Source organism: Periophthalmus magnuspinnatus, unplaced genomic scaffold, assembly GCF_009829125.3.
Source record: "Periophthalmus magnuspinnatus isolate fPerMag1 unplaced genomic scaffold, fPerMag1.2.pri scaffold_204_arrow_ctg1, whole genome shotgun sequence".
Taxonomy (NCBI): domain Eukaryota; kingdom Metazoa; phylum Chordata; class Actinopteri; order Gobiiformes; family Gobiidae; genus Periophthalmus; species Periophthalmus magnuspinnatus.
In genome coordinates this window covers 6,732-26,543 of record NW_022986733.1, presented here as the reverse complement: position 1 = coordinate 26,543, position 19,812 = coordinate 6,732, and the positions used below count along the sequence as shown (strand labels likewise).

At 41.0% G+C, this 19,812-nt stretch overlaps 1 protein-coding gene across 1 annotated transcript; it reads left to right on the top strand.

Moving 5' to 3' along the window:
- Positions 1 to 12,535: 12,535 nt before the first annotated feature.
- Positions 12,536 to 19,456, top strand: LOC129457423 (GTPase IMAP family member 7-like). The gene is made up of 6 exons (XM_055232476.1): positions 12,536 to 12,639; positions 16,271 to 16,360; positions 16,411 to 16,636; positions 18,219 to 18,236; positions 18,271 to 18,417; positions 19,334 to 19,456. Exons 1-6 carry the CDS (start codon positions 12,536 to 12,538, stop codon positions 19,454 to 19,456), a joined length of 708 nt encoding a protein of 235 aa, XP_055088451.1.
- The last annotated feature ends 356 nt before the right edge of the window (positions 19,457 to 19,812 follow it).

The following is a 19,812-nucleotide window of genomic DNA, read 5'->3' as shown; positions in this document are numbered from 1 at the left end:
CCGAAACTCCGCCCCTGGCCCAATCGAAAACAGGGTTGTGGGCGCGTAGCCAGGGGTAACCAAGGACCAGAGGAGAAGCGGAGGAGGACAGGACATGAAACTGACGGTTCTCTTGGTGGTTGCCGGACAGAATCACGGTGACAGGTTCTGTGATGTGAGTGATGTGCCCCAGAAAACGTCCATTGAGCCCCTGGGCATTTAAGGGGCGTTCGAGGGGCTCCAGGTAGACCCCGAGCTGCTCCGCGACTTGGGCATCAATAAAGTCCCTCTCAGCCCCGGAGTCGATAAGGGCGGAAACGCATAAGGTCTCTGTGCGAACGCACAGGGTGGCGCTGAGCCGCAGTCTATTAGAAGAGTCCAGGATGTGTTGCTCGCCCACCAGTACTCCCAGTGCTACTGGTGGGCCCCCCCTTTTGGCCGAACTGGGCAAGTGACCACATAATGTCCGCGCTCACCGCAGTAGAGGCAAGCCCCGGCCAGACGACGCCTCCGTTGACGCTCCTCGGCCGACACAAGGGTCCTGTCGAGTTGCATGGGCTCATCCGGCGGGGGCGGGGCAGCGCGTGGCTCCGGCGGGACCGGTGACCGGCGTCTCTCTCGGCGACGAGCCCGTAGGCGGTTGTCTATACGGTGAGTGAGGGAGATGAGGGTCCGCAGGTCGGGGGGTTCGTCCCGGGAAACCAATTCATCTTTCAAAGTCTCGTTCAGGCCCCGCACAAACACAGCCCGCAGCGCGCTGTCCGTCCAGTCCAGCTCCGCCGCATGTGTCCAGAATTCAATGGAATAATCCGCTACCGTCCTGGAGCCCTGGCTGAGAGTCAATAACCGGGAGGCAGCATTGTCCTGGTAGTGCGGGTGGTCAAACACCAGCTTAAACGTGGACACAAATTCATTAAAATCCAGGCTATCCACAGACGTCTTCATTAGGCGCGCCTCTGCCCACTGGAGAGCTCTGCCCCGGAGTAATCCACATATATATCGGATCTTGGTGGCCCCCGAGCTGAAACGAGAAGGGCATTGCTGGAACATGAACTCGCACTGGAACAGGAATCCGCGACAGAGGTGAGGTTGTCCAGCATACGGCTCCGGATCCGTGCCTCTCGGCTCCGGGAGGCGTGGCGGCGCTCCGGCTGCAGCAGGCGGGGTGACGAGGAGCGCGGCCACCTGGTGGTTAAGCTGTGCCACCTGCTGGGACAATGTCTGATTTAGCTCCAATAGAGTCCGAATGGATTGTTCATGCTGACCCAGCACCGCCTCGGGGTGAGAGTGCGTGAGGCGGCGCGTCTGGTCCGGATCTGAGCCTGCTTGGTCCATAGTGGCCAGACCGTTCTGTCGTAACGGTGCGGATAGGACCAAAGGATGCAGACCAGAGCAGTTTTAACAGTGTTTATTTACAGCGGTGAAAATGCAGTCTTTAAACAGGTCACAAGAGCAGGTACAGGAACCGGGGAGCGGGAGACGGGTCAGGCGGGTGCGGTGCAGGTAGAGGCGGGCAGGACAGGACCAGGACGGGGATAGAAGCAGGTGCGGTACCAGGGCAGGCGGATCAGACGAAGACCAGAGCGGGGAGCGGGTGACAAACCAGAGACCAGGACCGGACAGGAGACGAGACGAGCAGGAGACGAGACGAGCAGGAGACGAGACGAGCAGGAGACGAGACGAGCAGGAGACAAGACGAGCTGGAAGCGATACCGGGACTGGAACGTGGCGGCAGGAGCTGGGCGAGTAGAGGCAGGAATCTGGAGGGTGCATAAATCCAAATGAGCATTTGCCGGAAAGTACCATATAACAAAGCTTAGCAAGAAACATTCACGTTTTACACGCGGACGGTCTGGCACCGAGTGTAGACTGCCAAGCCTTCTTGTACTCAGCAGCAGGTGGTGGTGATTAGGCTGATGCACCCCAGGTGTGCACGGGAGGAGTCAGGCACTCCACCCAGCTCCAGACACACAGGTAGGGGAGGGGGAGAGAGCACGGGAGAACAGGGAAACTGACATCATGACAGTTTCATTACTTCAGTGAGAATTTTGCCTCATTATATTCGTTATAGAGAGAAACAAAGGCTATTTCCCCAGTGTTCCATGGGGCCTGGTCCTTCCACTCCTTATTATAGTGTTTATCTGCATCTGGTGGACAACAGCCTTCAGCCCAAATCTGAACAGGGATTTGGAAATACTTTAAGAAGTACTTTTATATGTCTATTTAGGACATAATATTATCAATACATACAGTTGGAACCATAAGTTTACATACACTATATATATATTTAAAAAAAAAAACATTTTCTTTTTTTCTTACTGTCTGACAAGAAATCCAACTAAGTGTTTCCTGTTTTAGTTCAGTGAGGATTATCAAATTATTTCTGCTTGCTAAATGCCAGAATAATGAGAAAAGGATTTTTTTTAGAGAGTTTTTCATTACTTTCTTCAAAGTCAGAGGTTTAAATACATTTCATTAATATTTGGTTCCACTGCCTTTAAACTGTTTGATTTGGGTCAAACATTGTGGATATCTCTCCTCACAATATATGGCAGGAATTTTGTCCCATTCCTCCTGATAAAACTGGTGTAACTGAGTCAAGTTTGTGGGCCGCCTTGTTCGCACATGCCTTTTCAGACCTTCACATACATTTTCAATAGGACTGAAGTCAGGGCTTTGTGATGGCCACTTGAAAACACTGACTTTGTTATCCTTAAACCACTTTGTAACCAGTTTGGCAGTATGCTTCAGGTCATTGTTTATTTGAAAATCCCATTTGTGCCCAAGTTGTATCTTCCTGGCTGATGTCTTGAGCTGTCGCTTCAATATTTCCACATAATGTTCTTTCCTCATGATGCATCTATTTTGTGAAGTGCACCAGTCCCTCCTGGAGCAGAACAACCCCACGACATGATGCAGCCCTGTATTTCACAGTTGGGATGGTGTTCTCAGGCTTGCAGGCTTCACCCTTTTTCCTCTAAATGTAACAATGCTCATTATGGCCAAACAGTTAAATTTTAGTTTGGACCACAGGACATGTCTCCAAAAATACAGGGTCATCGCTGTGTGCATTTGTAAACTGTAATCTGGATTTTTTTATGCTTCTTTTTGAGTGGCCTTTCAGTCCATGTCGGTACAGTCCTCGTTTCACTGTGGATAATGACACACTCTTACCAGCTTCAGCAGCATCTTCTGCTTTTGGGTTGATATACACATTTCAGACCAAAGCACGTTCATCTCTGGGACATGTCTCCGTCCTGAGCGGTGTGATGCTGGACATTCCCACAGTGTTTATACTTGTGTATAGTTGTGTGAACAGATGAATGTGGCACCTTCAGGCATCTGGAAATTACACCAAGGATGAACCAGACTTGTGCAGGTCCACAATTCTTTTCTTGTGTGTGTTTTAGGTGTGTCTTCAAATACATCCACGGATGTGTCTCTGAGACATGTCTGTGTCTTACTGTATGTAAACTTCTGACTTTGAAGAAATTAATGAAAAATTGTCAAAAAAAAAAATCCTTCTCTCATTATTCTGGCATTTATTTAATTAAAATATTTTTTTGAAAAAACAAGCTTATGTTTTATTTTTTTTTGTTTTTTAAATATAGTATATATATAAACTTCTGATATCAACTGTAAAAACTCTTGAAACACATTAAAAATCTAAGTGGACTTGGCTAAAAAAAAAGTCAAACAATGTATATTGTACAAATCTCAGTGTTAAAATAACCATGTTAAATGTAAAAGGTGAAAAACTCAGTCACAATTCTGCCCATCTTTATTGTTAAAAAAGATTCCAATTTGAACATGAGAGCTTCGTCATTGCCCACCTCAATATGGACGCTCCAGTCTTTAATGTGCTGAAATGTAGCAACAGAGAGATTATTGTTTTAAATGTAGAGGATTGTTGTAGTCGAGGTGGGAACAGTTGATTTCAGGGTCTCAATTCCACAGCACAAAGTCCCAAGTCCCAAGTCCTTGGCTCTGAGTTTCATGTTTTATATCAAATGACAGAATGGCTCACATTCTTTATATTTATTTCCCTGGGATCCAGAATTCACACTTCTCCAAAACTTTATGAAGATCTGGTCTGCTTACAAAGCAGTTTATGTACAAATAGTTTTGTCCTGGTCACAAATAGAGGAAAGGACATTCAGTTTGATCCTGTGTGAATGAAGCTCTGACAGAACATCTGACTCTGAGCTCTGCAGAGAATAGTGTTTTCTCAACACTTAAGTCAAAAGACTCCAACTCACGTTTAGCCAATTTTTGGTCAAAATAGTGACTCAAGTCCAAGTCCTGCCTTGCAAGTCCACACTTATGTACTGAATCAATAAATGTTATTTAAATACTAACCTATGGCTTTACTTTTTTCACACTGAAACTTCTGCCACAATGGTCCAGATGGTCTATGATTAAAGGAGATCTTGTCTCTGAAATCTCCCTCTTACACTTCACATTTTTTACCTGAAAATGAAAGAAAAAAAAGTATCTGTTGTTCATCTGGGTGTTGTGACTGACAATAATTGAAGTATAATAATAATAATAATAATAATAATAATAATAATAATAATAATAATAATAATAATAATAATAATAATAATAATAATTCAGGACACTCAAGGACACTGTACAAGACAAAGTTAAAAACACATATTTACAGATAAAACAGAGATACAAAACTGGATGATGGTGAGAGTGACTGATTATGTGGTGTAGGATTGTGTGAACAGGTGGGTTTTGAGTCTGGATTTGAAAAGTGGAAGAGAGTCAATGTTGTGGAGGTCAGGGGGAGAGAGTTCCAGAGCTGGGGAGCAGAGCAGCTGAAGGCTCTGCCCCCCATGGAGATGAGACAGAGGGGACAGAGAGCTGGAGAGAGGAAGAGGAGCGGAGGGAGCGAGAGGGAATGGAGATGTGGAGGAGGTCAGAGATGTAAGGTGGGGCCAGGTTATGGAGAGCTTTGAAGGTGGTGAGGAGGATTAAAATACAATAATTTGAAAGTGAATCTTAAGACAGAGTCATTAAAACAAATGAGACCCTCACCTTTTCTGAAAGATTAAACTCTTGTTGGAGTCTGCTGAGTTTCGTCTGTAAATCCTCCTTTTTAAAGACAAAAACATAAGTCAGGACATGAGCCTCACGTAAACATTATCACATGATGTGTTTTGTTAAAAATGTTTTGTTGATTCTTATTCATTATTTAAAACAAATACATGTAGTTCTTGTTCTTTGTCGACTTTGTTGACACTAGTAATGATAAAGCGATTGCCTGAAAAGACGTCTCTCCAGCCTTGTCTACACACTTGGATTCCTGCTCTGTAAAATAAATATTATTACTTCATAAAATGTTTGTAGAACAACTGACATGTTTTCCACCACAACAAACTAATATGAACTTACGGGGATATTTTTGTTTAGTAATTTGAGACAGTTTGACGTGGTTTTAGAGTTTAAATCTATAGAACTGCAAGGACCACAAATAATAATGTGAATAAATGATCAAACAGAAATCTAATTAGCATAAAATAACATTGACGTACAACTCGTGGAGAAAGCCCTCTCTGCTTGTGGACATCCAAAATGGGCCTTCAATAGATTTGAGAGCTAAAAAAACAGGACAACAGGGAATCTGAACCCAGAAGAAAAGGTGTAACTATTCAGATCAGAGAATTTTCATACAGTTTGAGATTCCAGTCTGTTTCAAACCTACAAACACTTTAAGACAGAAACTGTTTCCCCCAAAGGACAAAACCCTGAGCCACAAACAAAGTAATGTGTCTACTCCATTCAGTGAAGAGTGCAGAGAGCCTTACACTGGAGAAACTAAACACTCCATGAGAGAATGGACTAACACCGTCGAGAGAGCAGCTCAGGGACACAGTCTGCTGTTCATCTACATCTTAAAGACACTAACCACTCGTTTGAAGACAGTGAAGGTCAGATGTGAGCCAGAGAAAAGAAATAGTTTGAGAGAGGAGTTAAAAAGCTATTTATAAAAGACAATCCATCCTGTAACTTAAAAATGTATTTAAAAAATTCAAACATATTCCGAGCCTACGTTCGTCAGAAATGCAGTCGGACTTGATCCAAACCTAGACCCAGAGGAGAGCAGCTCTGGTTCAGGCCGGGCTCAGATGAGCTGGAGCAGGGAGTGGTGTTAAGTGCCTCAACGTGAGCAGCACTTTCCTTTGAGAAAGTGCACTAAGGACAGGTCTAGCAAACCAGACCAGATCTGTGCTCCTGTCTGGATGCTATGGTTCACCTGGCTCCATCCTCCATGTGAAACGAGCACATGGAGGATGGAGCCACCTATCTGCCCAATCCATCCGGACCTGAGCAAACACTCTATGGTGAGTGTTCACCCATTTCTTTACTGCTGTTGACTGCAGCTGACACCCAAATTTTGTTAAATCCTCGAGCTCCTTGTTTTGGTCATACACCAGACAGACACACAGATTTTGCTTCATAAATGAGGGCCGCTGTGAAAATAACTTAAGCGCTGTGCTCTATCATATCTGAACATATTTTACTTATAGTTGATGAGTTTTTGGTCTGTAAAAACTTACCAACAGTTAGTTTGATGGAGGTTTCCTTTTCCAGTGCAGGGATGAAGCACCTGTAGACGCCACTGTCCTTTAGTTTCACATTTGTCAGTTTCAGTGAAATGTTCCCATGTTTCAACTCGTCTTGGAACAGAAACGCCCTGTTGACAAATTGTGGATTTTTTATGTCTCTTATCTCATTCTGTCGCCAAACAAATACAAATCTGGGCTGCAGGTCTGGTCGGGTCCACTCAAAAGTTAAAGCTGCAGCGTTTCTGGGAGGTTGGAGAAAACACGGCAGAATGACATCATCACCAACTATAGCCATTATTGGCAGAGAAGAGCCAATCAGAGCCTGTCCTGGAAAACAGAGGAGAGAGAGCAGAGATACAGTCGGCTCAGGAGGGAACGCCCACTGACCAAGGTTCAAACACCTCTGAGCGACGAAACAGTCCATTCATTTTTAATGAAGAAGAGCTGCTCTATCCCCCAGTGTCCAACAAAGAGCAGACACTGACTTTATGACATATACTGTGTCAAATACAGACACAAAGACACAGAGAAGAACAAAGTGACTCAACAGCTTAAATCTGTATATAAAGTTAGGGAAGGAACATTTTTAAAATTGGCTGTTACTATGGAAATCCACCACGTTTGTGCAAAACTGTCATAGAGATTTATTAGCCAAACAAATTTAAAAAGTAAATGAAAGCTTTGAATGATAATCCAATAAACTGCTGGGTCACTACTAGTAAACACATCTATCACTCTATAGAGTCAGAACACTTTTGAACGCTAAGGCTATTAAGGCTAAGGCTAAGATTTAACATTTTAAAATCTGCATTGGTTTAACATTAGGCTAACTAAAAGAATTCTATGTCATGTTACATCACAATCTTGATCTTTATTAATCTAAAAATACTAACTGTAGCTACATTATGCTACCACTGTGCTAACGACACCAGCTGTATTTGAACTTTAACTGAATAATCTGTTTACTTTTCTTCCGTTGTCTGTCACATCTGTTAACTGCACTTCAGATACACATAAATATCCACAAAATCAGGAAAGCAAGAAACATTTGTGTTTCACATTGACTTGACCTGAGAGTTTCCCCCACATCAGACCACGCCCCCTCCTGTGACGCACTGCCAACTGTATCTATGGGTTACTCAAAGTGTAAATCAGGAACAAAAATCAAATAAACAACCATTTAACAACTAGAAAAACAGTGTAGAAAAGTGCAGTGTGTCATAAGAAGTATCACCATGACAGGGCAGACTCACATGTTTTCGGAAATGATTTATAAAGTATATATTTGTACTTTTTCTGGTACCTCTACAGTCCTGTATTTGCTGAAGACCCCAGAGGACCAGAACACAGAGAATTCCAAGTGAGAGTTTCATCTTTACCAAATCTGTAAAAGAAGACGCACATTAATACTGCTGACTCCGACAGGGTGCTCCTTCAGTTAGATACTCCTGTGGGATCTTCTTAGAGTGGAAATAGTTATGCACGAGCTGGAGTTCACAAGATTATTTATCTACTTTTTATTCAGAAAACAGCATCTTACATTGAGTCACACAATACATACATGATTTTTAAGTTGAAATTAATCCTGACATCAGTTTCGTTCCACAGCGAGGGTCAGTTTTATGTAGAGATGTTCTCAAAGGTTTCGCTTTCTGCCAATTAACTACAGATAACCATAATAAATAATAAATAAATGCTAAAAGTTCTAGGAGAGCATGTTTCTTGATGCTGAAACAAACAAATAAATACTTTTTTTGTATATTTCCCTGTTTCCATACATTTCTGGCAGATGTTTTGTAGTTTGGCAAAGCTCTTACCTTTACAGACTTTAATCCTTCATGAAGGCAGAAGTTACTGCAGCAGCCACAGTTATAATGAATATACTTTCACTTTCTCGTTCACTCCACTCGGGCTGTGTGGGATTCAGTCTGACATTTGAGCAACAGGATAAAAATAAACCTGTGTCAGAGCGTAGCCTACTGATCTTTACTTGACATCGATTTCACTTCAGCTGTTTTCATGGCGTGTTTCCTTTTACTTGAGTAATATTATAAATCAGCCAACTAATGATCTTTTCAGACACTGTGACAGCGTTTGGCTTTGGATACAAGCAGAAAGTTTGTGTTTCATGCTCTCCGTTTTATTTATGAATGAAGAAGTTACTGATTATTCATATTCTGCTTGTCCTTTGGAAATATCAGCATTTATGTATTATTCCATGTTAAAAAGTGTAATGATTAATTTTATACACCATTTCTGTGTGATTCTTGATTTACAAATTGATTATCGTCATTGTGATTATCAAGAAAAAGAAAAAAAACTCAACTATTCAACTGCCCTGTTTTCTACCTGAGCCAATTGTGGCACAGCAGTAAAATAAAAATATCAGATCAAGTTTCTAATTCACTGCAGAACAAAATTACACAAAACTATGTTGTACATGAACATGGCCTATTAAAGCATCTATTTTAAACGAGATCTTCCTCTAAAGCTCTAAGGCTCTAAAGCTCCTCTAAAGCTCCACTCACACATCGTTTCTAGTAAATTACCAGGTACAAAATCATCAGCAGTGACCACCGTTCACACATGCACCAGGTTTGAGGTGAAGTCCAAAACGGGACAAAAACAAGTGCGTCAGCTCAAAAAGTCACTGTAAGGTCAGGACGACATTTTAAAAAGATGCTGTATGATTGAAAATGCTTTTGTTCAAAATACTGCCGACAATTGCGTTTACTCTAAAACAGATGGAAATGAAAGGGTCACGTGGATTACTTGGGTTGATGATCTTATTAGCGAGTGATGATCAAATATTCAGGAAATGCTGGGGTCCAAATTCACAACAAAGCCAAACATTCTTGACAAATTTGATAATGAGGGCGCTCCTGCTGATCCAAAGAAGTACAGTTTGGCAGTTTAATCCATGTAACTATTCGCTCTGATCTACGTTTTATTGTTAGTAAATGATCTTAATCTCTTTATAGGCCTCATCACTGTCACAATAATCACTATATCAACATATTGTTCAACGCATGACACGTGAAACAATCATTTTTGGGAGTCAATATTTATTGTGTCGTACTTTTTCTTTGCACTCACAACTTCTATGACTCGTTACAAATACAAACTAGCGACTAAAGTGTTTCATTCTGCTGTTTATCTATTGAATCTCAGTTGTTTTTTTTTGCAATACTGTAGATTTAGAAGAGTTTTTGTGGTTCAAATTCTGTTGGGTTTTTGTGTCAGTGGCATAAATTAGTTTCAGTGTTATCGTTCATCGTCTATATTTATTTCAGCGATGTATTGTACTTCAAAAGTGTTGCAGCTAAACACATGTTGAGGTATTTGAAAGACCCTGTGTTACAAGAAACATGATGCAGATGTAAAACTTGTGGCCCATAGTGAAGCCGACTGGGATGAGCAGAACGACAGGCCTAGTGTGACTTATGACTGCTTTAGCTCGACTATTATCTCCTATTATCTACTATAGAGATACATTATTCACAATGACACAAAGCAGTGATGTAATGACACTGAGACCATGGCACTTTCTCACTTAAAGTTAAACATTCCAAGTGCCCTGGAACGCATCATGTGCAGCAGCGGAGTGCAACGGTCACGCGAACAACAGGAATAATTATGACCGAATGGATGGGATCTTGACTAAACCACAGGTATAATCAAACATGAGAAGAAAATATCTGCAATTTGAGACAGTTTGATGTGGTTTTAGAGCTTAAATCTATAGAACTGCAAGGACCACAAATAATAATGTGAATAAATGATCAAACAGAAAACTAATTAGCATAAAATAACATTGATGTACAACTCGTGGAGAAAGCCCTCTCTGCTTGTGGACGTCCAAAATGGGCCTTCAATAGATCTGAGAGATAAAAAACAGGACAACAGGGAATCTGAACCTAGAAGAAAAGGTGTAACTATTCAGATCAGAGAATTTTCAGACAGTTTGAGATTCCAGTCTATTTCAAACCTACAAACACTTTAAGACAGAAACTGTTTCCCCCAAAGGACAAAACCCTGAGCCACAAACAAAGTAATGTGTCTACTCCATTCAGTGAAGAGTGCAGAGAGCCTTACACTGGAGAAACTAAACACTCCATAAGAGAATGGACCAACACCGTCGAGAGAGCAGCTCAGGGACACAGTCTGCTGTTCATCTACATCTTAAAGACACTAACCACTCGTTTGAAGACAGTGAAGGTCAGATGTGAGCCAGAGAAAAGAAATGGTTTGAGAGAGGAGTTAAAAAGCTATTTATAAAAGACAATCCATCTTTGAACAGAAATGGCGGCCTGAGACATCATCTCTCCCCCATCTATAAACCCACCCCCAGAAACAAAAAGGAACAAAGAGAACAATAGGGTGAACCAGTAGGACCATTAAAGGTTGAATGGAGACCATTAAGACTGAAACTGGAGACAATAGCTGTTTACAGTTTCAGTGTAGTTATCTCCTCCTTCAGACAGATATAAGGCCGTGTCCAGCAGTGAATCTGACCAGAACTGAAGAAACGGTTTGGACGAGCAGCGAAACGTCTTCACTCCAACATTGACTTACGTTCTCAAGGACACAGGAACACTTGATGAAATAAAATTAAAAGAAACACGAACACTACAACTACCAAAATGTCCGTTGGCAGAGGATGAATCCTGATTGATTGAGGAGAGGAGATGGCACTCTGGTTTCTCCCATCAATCAAAAACATGCACTGTGGGTTAAATCCTCCAGCTAAGGCTGACCTGATCAAGACTAGCTCAAGATCTGGACATGGGCCCCTCGGCGTTGACAGGTTTAACCCAGACACAGAAGAATGGGTCAAATGCAGAGGACACTTCCCTACAGTGACAATATGGGCTACCTTAACTTAACTAAAACCTGATCTGTAGTTTGGCCTGGTGGCGTTCTCTGCTTGTTCAATTCAGTTCAATTTATTTTTGTAAAGCCCAAAATCACAACAGTAGCTGCCTCTTCTCTTAGCGCTGAACATGAGCATTGATTTAAACAACAGAAAGTTAGAAAATCAACAATGAAACAGAAAGAGACAAGCAAATTGATCAACAGAAAACAAGCAAATGGAGAACTGTCCCAGAACATCCCCTGTTTTTAGACCCTCCTTCTCGACAAGGAAAAACAAAAAAAAAACTGTGGATAAAGAGAAACCTCGAGGAGAACCACTTGAAGGAGAGATCCACTCCCACGGACGGGCAGCTGCAGATGTGTCCAGGACTAATGTGCATTCATTTACAGATAGAGTTCAAGTCTGTAAGGCCAGAGCTACTCAACTAAGGGAAAAGAAGGAGGTTTATAGGGACAGAAAGAGGCTCTGTTTCCATGATGGATACTGTGGAACATTCCAGGCAAAGCAATGACATCTCCATGGAGACAAGCAGAAACATGACATAGTGCAGTTTTGAACTTTTCCTTCAGAAAGTTTGATTTCATGAAGCTGGTCTCTGTTGTTAGGTCACGTCAATAACAGTGAATAATTGTAAACTGGTGATGTTTCTTCTCACCCTCATTAACTGTGAAATCGGCAGGTGAACGGGCACCTCCTGAAGTGGATCGACACGCCCGGACTGTTCGACACGGGGCGCGAGAAGGAGATGAAGTCCGAGATCTTAAAGTGCCTCACTGAGTGCCACCCGGGACCCCACGTGTTCCTCATTGTGCTCAAGGTCGACCGACACACGTCCCAAGAGCAGGCCGTTATAAACAAACTCCAGGAATACTTCTCCAAGGGCGCGCTGGAGTACGCTATTTTGCTGTTCACCGGCGGAGACCAACTGGACGAGGGAACAACCATCCAGGAATTTGTGTATGAGAATGAGGGTTTGAGGCAGCTTCTGGAGAAATGTGGCAACCGTGTCCATGTGGTAGACAACTAATACTGGGGAGAGAACAAGGACGTGTACAGGAGCAACCGGTACCAAGTGTCTGAGCTGTTCCGAACCATAGAGCAAATGAAGATCGCCAATGGTGGACGGTACTACACCAACAACTTCCTGCAGCTCAGCATGGAGGAGATGATACTGAAGAGTTACAGCTGCACAGCGGGAGCACTGCTGTTGGCTTTTCTTGGCAAAGCAGTCCTGAATTCAGCCACTTAGCGTAGTTTTAGCTGAGCAATCACACCTATACCAATCTTATCTTTCTCTGGTTATTGCGGCGTTTCAGATGGCATCGCAACATTCTATAGCAGTTCAAATTAAAGCCGCAAGCAGCGATAAAGGCACGCACAGCCCTCTATCCTCCAGCAACCGCCATATCCACTCCACAACTCCAGTACTTTTTTCTTCCTGTTGTAAATTCTGTGTACTTTCTAGTGGGGCGCTATTGCATGGACCTTCCCTGTTATTACCAATGTATCTGCCAAATTTAATGCATATCAGTAAAAGTAATAATAATATTTCATGTCAGTAAAAGTAATATGTAAGGTATAGGTAGATGGAGCTATAGAAATGACTACTTGAAAATGTTGTCTCAGGTTTAGGCTTTTGTTTGAGTTCGGTCACTCAGTATTCATTTTACCTGCCTTTATCTGCATTAAATAACACTGGTCTATAGAATGTTGTGATGTCGTCTAAAACTCAGCAATAATGATATGATATAGCTTGGTAGTTTGTCCTGGTTGAGGTTCCCATTTATTTCTAAGGCTATTTGCACTTTACCCGTTTAAACCAAACCTTTACAAGAGCATTGCACCGACATTTGGGTCAATTATGTGCCGTTTGTTTTGGGTTTGGGTGTTTTTTACTATTCTATATATTTTTGTCTGAATTTGTGTTTTGTCTGATTGTGTGGCAGGTGTATTGAATTTAATTAGCTCTTAAAAAAAAAAAAAAAAAAAAAAAAGTAAATAAAGGTACTTCTTGTCTTTTTATTTGCTAATAGGATATACATATGGTGAAACTCAATAGCCTGCTGAACTTTTCTTTTGGTACGGAGCGTCTGGCCCCCTTAGTTTGTGGAAAATCAAAAAATACAGGAAGCAGTGCTGAGTTCTAAAGTAGAATACATGTACAGAAAATTACATCCAAAATGCACAGACAAGGAAGACATTTTTCAAACAGTTTAAACCCTCATTTAATAAAAGAAAAGTTATACTTATTTTTGTCTAATTGTAACTATTGTGCAGTTCATACATGTTTTGCTCCTTGTTTACATTATGGTTGCTATAGGTAACAGTTATGAAATCACCTCTATGTACGTCACATCTGCTGCTCTGTCCAAACAAGAAGTAAAGTAATAAACTTGACCAGAATTCAAAACGACCAAACTAGGGAAGATTTATAATCAAACTTAAATATAGGCTTAAATAATGTCACATTAATTATGTTTTAGTGAAATGAGTAGGCTAACCTGCCTATTTTTATTATTCTGAAACTGGTGTGACGGGAAAAGCAGTTAATGAAGGTGTGGTATGATGGTTCATAAGCCTGTGTTACTAAACCTTCACTAAAGTAAAAGTTTAGGACTGTACTTAAGTACACATTTTAGGTATCTGTACTTTAAATAAGTACATTTTAAAGTGGATACTGTTTACTTTTGCTCGACTACATTTGAGAGCAGTATCTGTACTTTCTTCTCCACTACATTCTTGAACTGGACTGAAAAGCAAAAGTATTTTTTATTACTGTTAGAAACCTGAAAAGTCTGAGGGGTTTATTTTGAACACATTCAGATAAAAACAGCTAGGATCAATTTCATTGTTTCTGTTGAACAAATCTTTATCCAAATCACTATCCCTGAAGTCCCAGGGCCTTGTGTAGGCTTGTGCATTGGTGACTCCGCCTGCTTCAGAAATGAAAGTACAGTGACAGTCCAGTGCAGCTGGAGACAGCAGAGTCCAGACAAACCAAACCATGCAAGGTAGGCCTTCTCCACTCTGCTTTTAAAGGAAAAGACTTAGAATTTAACACTTTTACAGTTGTTATCCCAAGAGAGGAGATGCATGTTGTTCAAACTCATTTTTCTCATCCATTCATTTCTGTGCCAATGTGAGCGCCCCTGGTGTTCACACAGGCCATTCACTACAACAGAGGTGGAAAGTAACGAAGTACAAGTAGTAGAAAAAATTCTACTTAAGTTTTTATCTAAGTAGAATCTGTATTTTACTTAAGTACATTTCTACAGTGGACACTTTTTACTGTTACTTCACTACATTTGAGAGCAATATCTGTACTTTCTACTCCACTACATTTTTTAACAGGGCTGAAGTAAAAAGTACTTTTCATATGATTTGAGGGCCTATTTCTACCATGTTTGTGGTGACATCTTCATTATAGTTTTTGAGTTCAAGCTTCGACTTTGAGCAAACAAAAATAAACACACAAAATTCATAAGAAAAATTAAGATATTAATTTGTATTGATACTGTTGACCAAAATATGTATCATTTTTATCTATATCAGTACATTTACTTCATTTACTTTACTACATTTATTTACAAAAGATATCTTAAAATGGCTGACAGCTTCTTTAAATTATAATAGTTTCTGGACTATATTAAAATATGCTGTGTGTTAGAGTTGAGCAAATAGGCAAAGTCCACAGCAAACAAAAAATAGAGATGAAAACCAAAGCAAACTCTATACAGGCCCAAATAATCATTAAATAAAACTAAGGGGAAAACAGTGACTGGCTCCTGAGAAAAATGAAGTTTGTGCAGTAGAAAACAAAGACATTATCAGTACATGTCAAACAAGGCCCATCTTACAGTTAATTATCACATAATTGAAAAACCTTAAAATAAACACAAAGCAGCAACAAATTCTCCAGACTGGAGGCCCGTTGGTGACTGGACTGGAGGCCCGAGGGCGACTGGACTGGAGGCCCGAGGGCGACTGGTACCTAGTGAATATGTGGAAGTTATAAACGGCAGGCTTAAGTTACAGTGTTGTCTATTTTGAAAGGTCTTTACCTCATCTGTTAGTCAGAGCAGCCTTTATGCAAAGGTCCCTCCCAGAGCTGAAGACGGGACTGTGGTCTATATAAATATCAATACATTATCGCTTGTCTTTTAACTTCAGTTGTAATTGCTTGGATTATTTTTACATTGTCTTTTAGTTCAATCTGAAGACTTCAAACTCTCCATCTTGACTGCACTCTGCTCACAGCAATAAGGAGGAATGAAAGGATTGGATTTCCTTCACTGTCGTTTAAAACCTTTGCCAGTCCCACAACTTCCTGAAAAGCTCAGATTAAAGTCTAACTTGAGTAATTGAGCTTCAGACAGAGCAGTGCCTCTCGTTAGCATCATCACAACCCCAGAGAACTAGGGAATGTTGACAACATCAGCTGCAAAGTATCAATTCATGGGTTTCAATAAAAAAAAATGTAGTTTCCTGATTTGAAGAAGGACCTTTTCTCATTCATAGGATATAATACTTTGATTTGAATTGTGTTATTGCTATAGCGACAGAGGGATGCTGTCATGCCAGACCCTTCGAATCAGGAAGGAATCTTTATGCCTGAAACCCATGAAGATAAAAATACTTATTGGAATTATGAATCATTAAATATAGATTAATTATGATGAACCCTGGAGATTTTTTTCTTTTTTTTTTTTTTTACAGTTGAATCTTTCTCAGTGGTTCTGTATCATGGCCACTAGATGCCGCCATTTCACTTCTTCTTGGGGGAATTTGAGCCACTATAGTAAGACTCAATCACTGACATATTTTCTGTTTTATTCAGAGCCAAACTCGCTGAGAATCGTCCTGCTGGGGAAACACGGCAGCGGGAAAAGCAGCTGGCAAACAACATTCTGGGAGAAAGATTTTCAGAGTGAGCTACAGGAGCGACTCAAAGATCCGAAGCGTTCAGACTCACTCCAGGACCTTGAAAGAGCGCAAAGTGACGGTGATCGACACTCCAGGGGTCGTGGGAACCCAGGGCGTGGGGTGGGAGCGCGCGGAGCTGGAGAGACACTGTGAATGGCTGAGCTGCCTGGTCCAGTGCGCTCCGGGGCCTCACGCGCTGCTGCTGGTGATGCCTGTGCAGAGGTACACGAGACAGGAGCAGGCTGTGGTGGAGTACATCAAGACACAGTTTGGGGAAGAGGTGCGTCCTGGGAAATAATTAAAAATGTCTATGTTCTATATTTATTATCTATCCTATAGCACAGCCAGTATATTGTAAATTCTAGCTACTTTAAAGATGGGGTATCTGTGTAATCCCAGGTCTAATCCATAGTAAAAGCCATGGATCAATCACACCTGGACTTTAAAGCTGAATTACTTGATTTTCACACTAGCCCCACGGCCAGCCCAACCTATAAGCAGAATAAGCAGCTGCTTAAGGCCAGCAGAGGGCCCCCAAGAGCCCAAACATTTAGATTGAAAATAATATATCACGTCTATTGGACCCAGGGCTTGTGTGTTTACAGCAGCCTAAATATCCCTCTCAAATGATTATATTTGTTTTATATCTGGAGTAGCAAAATATCTGTCCATTTGTTTTTGAGTCGGGCAGAGGTGAGGGCAGCTCTGTGTTTACACTGGTACAAGGACCCGACATAATGTAAATTTAAGCCCACTGTCGCCAACTGGAACACAATAAAATCCACCAGAAATGAAGAAAAAATGTCTAGAATTTTTTACATGTTAACGCCCCTTATATGTTTGTGTTCTGTTCTTGTGACTGTGGTAGTTATGACATTCTGGATATTTTCAGTCTGATGTTGGTCACATAAACACAAATACAACTGGTCAAGGTGATGAGAGCAGAATTATAATGTTGTCAAATGTGAATCACCAACAGTTGAGCCAGGGGCCCCACAGGCAAATTCATCTTAGGGCCCCCTGAAAGCTAGGGCCAGCCCTGCCTAGCCCTCACAAACCTTTTGGTAAATAGTTAATATCCACATGCATAAATCTATGCACAGTTTTAAAACATTTTTTTTCAGATGGTAAAGTGAAACTGTGGTGAACCGCACAAGCTCAGCCAATCAGAAAGCTGCTTACTTCCAGGTTCTAAGTGGCGAAGCCTCTACCACAAAAGTAAAAAAAAACAGAACTAGTTCTTTTCAAACAGTCTGCAGTGGTCCACAGTTTTTCCTCACTTACCTTATGTGTTCAGAGCATCATAATTATTCACGGCGATGAGTTTAGTGCTTTTCACAACTAGCATGCACTACCTGGACAATAAACAAATTTTGAAGTACGGTACATTAGTGAAGTAAATATAGATGATCAATGATAATATTGAAACCAAACCATGAAACAGAATTATCCCAAAAAAACTATTCTAAATGTACAAATTAGTTTTTAGAAAATGAATTGCGATACAGTAAATACATAACAAAATACAACACTTAAGTAGTTAGTGTGCGTCTATAATGAGGTATAGAAGTTCATAATTCAACCTTCTACAGCTCTGATCTAACTATGGTACAAAAAATTAAGCAAATATTTCCCACTAGTGCAAAGAAAAAGTCTTCACCGTAAATATTGACCCCCAAAAATGATTGTTCCATCTGTCATGTATTGAGCGATAAGTTGATATAGCATTTATCATGACAGGCGTAGGTACAGGAGTGTTAATTGTTGACCAAATGGGCCACTTTTACTTCACACTAAACAATATTTTGTCCGCTCAGTGTGACACCACCTCCTCATCCTAATCAATGCTTTTCTCATAACAGATGTTCCGATTCACCATTGTAGTTTTTCACTCATGGAGACCAGCTCCCGGAGAACACAGACATCTTGGAGTTTGTGGAGGAGAACACTGAGCTGGCCAAGCTGGTGCAGGCCTGCGGGGGGCGCTGTCATGTGGTCGACAACAAGTACTGGACCAAAGATCAGCAAAAGGAAGACCCACAGCGGAGCAATGAGTTTCAGGTAAGATTTAGGGCTTAATGATTATGACTTTTGTCTGTTCTGTGCAGTGGTGGGTAGTTCTCAATTACATTTACTCAGTTACATTGAATTGAGTAACTTTTGTAATTGTACTTTTCAGAGTACTTTCACTGCTACTTAAGTAATAATTTTGTTGAAGTAACAGTACTCTTACTTGAGTAAACATGTTGGTTCCTCTTCTGACTGTAAGTGAATCTACAAGTGACAAAAGCTTTATCTTGACAATATTAAATTATTTGAACAGCGCTCCTTCAGATGATTTATTTTTTCACATTTTTGTGTCTGTCCTTTCAAAATAACAGATTTTGTGCATTGTTTAGTTATTTTTTTAGTTTTCCTTCAAATAAGTTTAACTCCAAATGATATAATTATATCAGATGTTATGTTCCGACAGTTCCCTCTTTTAAGTCACTCTTAATTGAGTAGTACTTTAACTTTTTTTCAAATACTTACTTGAGTAATTTATTGGACCACTACTTTGTACTTTCTACTTGAGAAATAATATTTTGAAGTAACATCACAGGTTTCTGCAGAATCAATGAGTGAAGCACTAAACCCTGTTAATCTGAGATGAGATAAATTTGATTTCATTTGTAAATAATAGATGACCAATGAGTTCCTTTCATTTCACATGTATCACTGAAAATAACAGATCTGATTGGACGACCGGGCTTGAGACGCAACGGAGGACGAGGGGATCAGACTGATATCAATCTGTATAAAAAATACAGAGAGATATTATTCTGGATTTGCCAGGCAAATTAATGATACTTTTTTAAAGTTTAAATTAAATGGAATTACTTCCATATTATTTTGTTTCTGAATTTTGTTTTTATGATTGTATTGTGACCTGAATAATCATGACTACTAATTAACGTAATCATCTTGACACCCCTAGGTGGAAGCGATCCTGAATACTGTGGAGAAAATGGTTGATGAAAACCAGAAGTATTTAAGCAATGATGCTTTGGAACAAGTAGAGCATGATATTCAGACAGAGCAGAGCCGCAATTCACACTGACAGCGGCTTGAGCCTGGAGGAGAGCAGAGAGCAGGCCAAAAACTCTCTCCTCGATAGATACATAGACCAAGCAACAAGATGCCCGCCTTATGCCAAATATGCTGCAGTTATGACTGGAGTAGCAGGTGTGGCACTGGTAGCTATATTGGTGCTACCAAAAGTGATGAAGTTTTTTGCAGAGAAGCCCCCACTGCCCCTTCCCCACCCCCGGCCCATGGTGCCCATAGAGCCCCCTGCTCTGCCAGATCTCCCCCTTGCACCTGAAGTGATCCAAGAGGTTGTCCAAGAGGTTGTCCAAGAGGTTGTCCCACCCGTGATATCCGAGTTTCTGAAGTCCATTCTGACACCACCAGAGG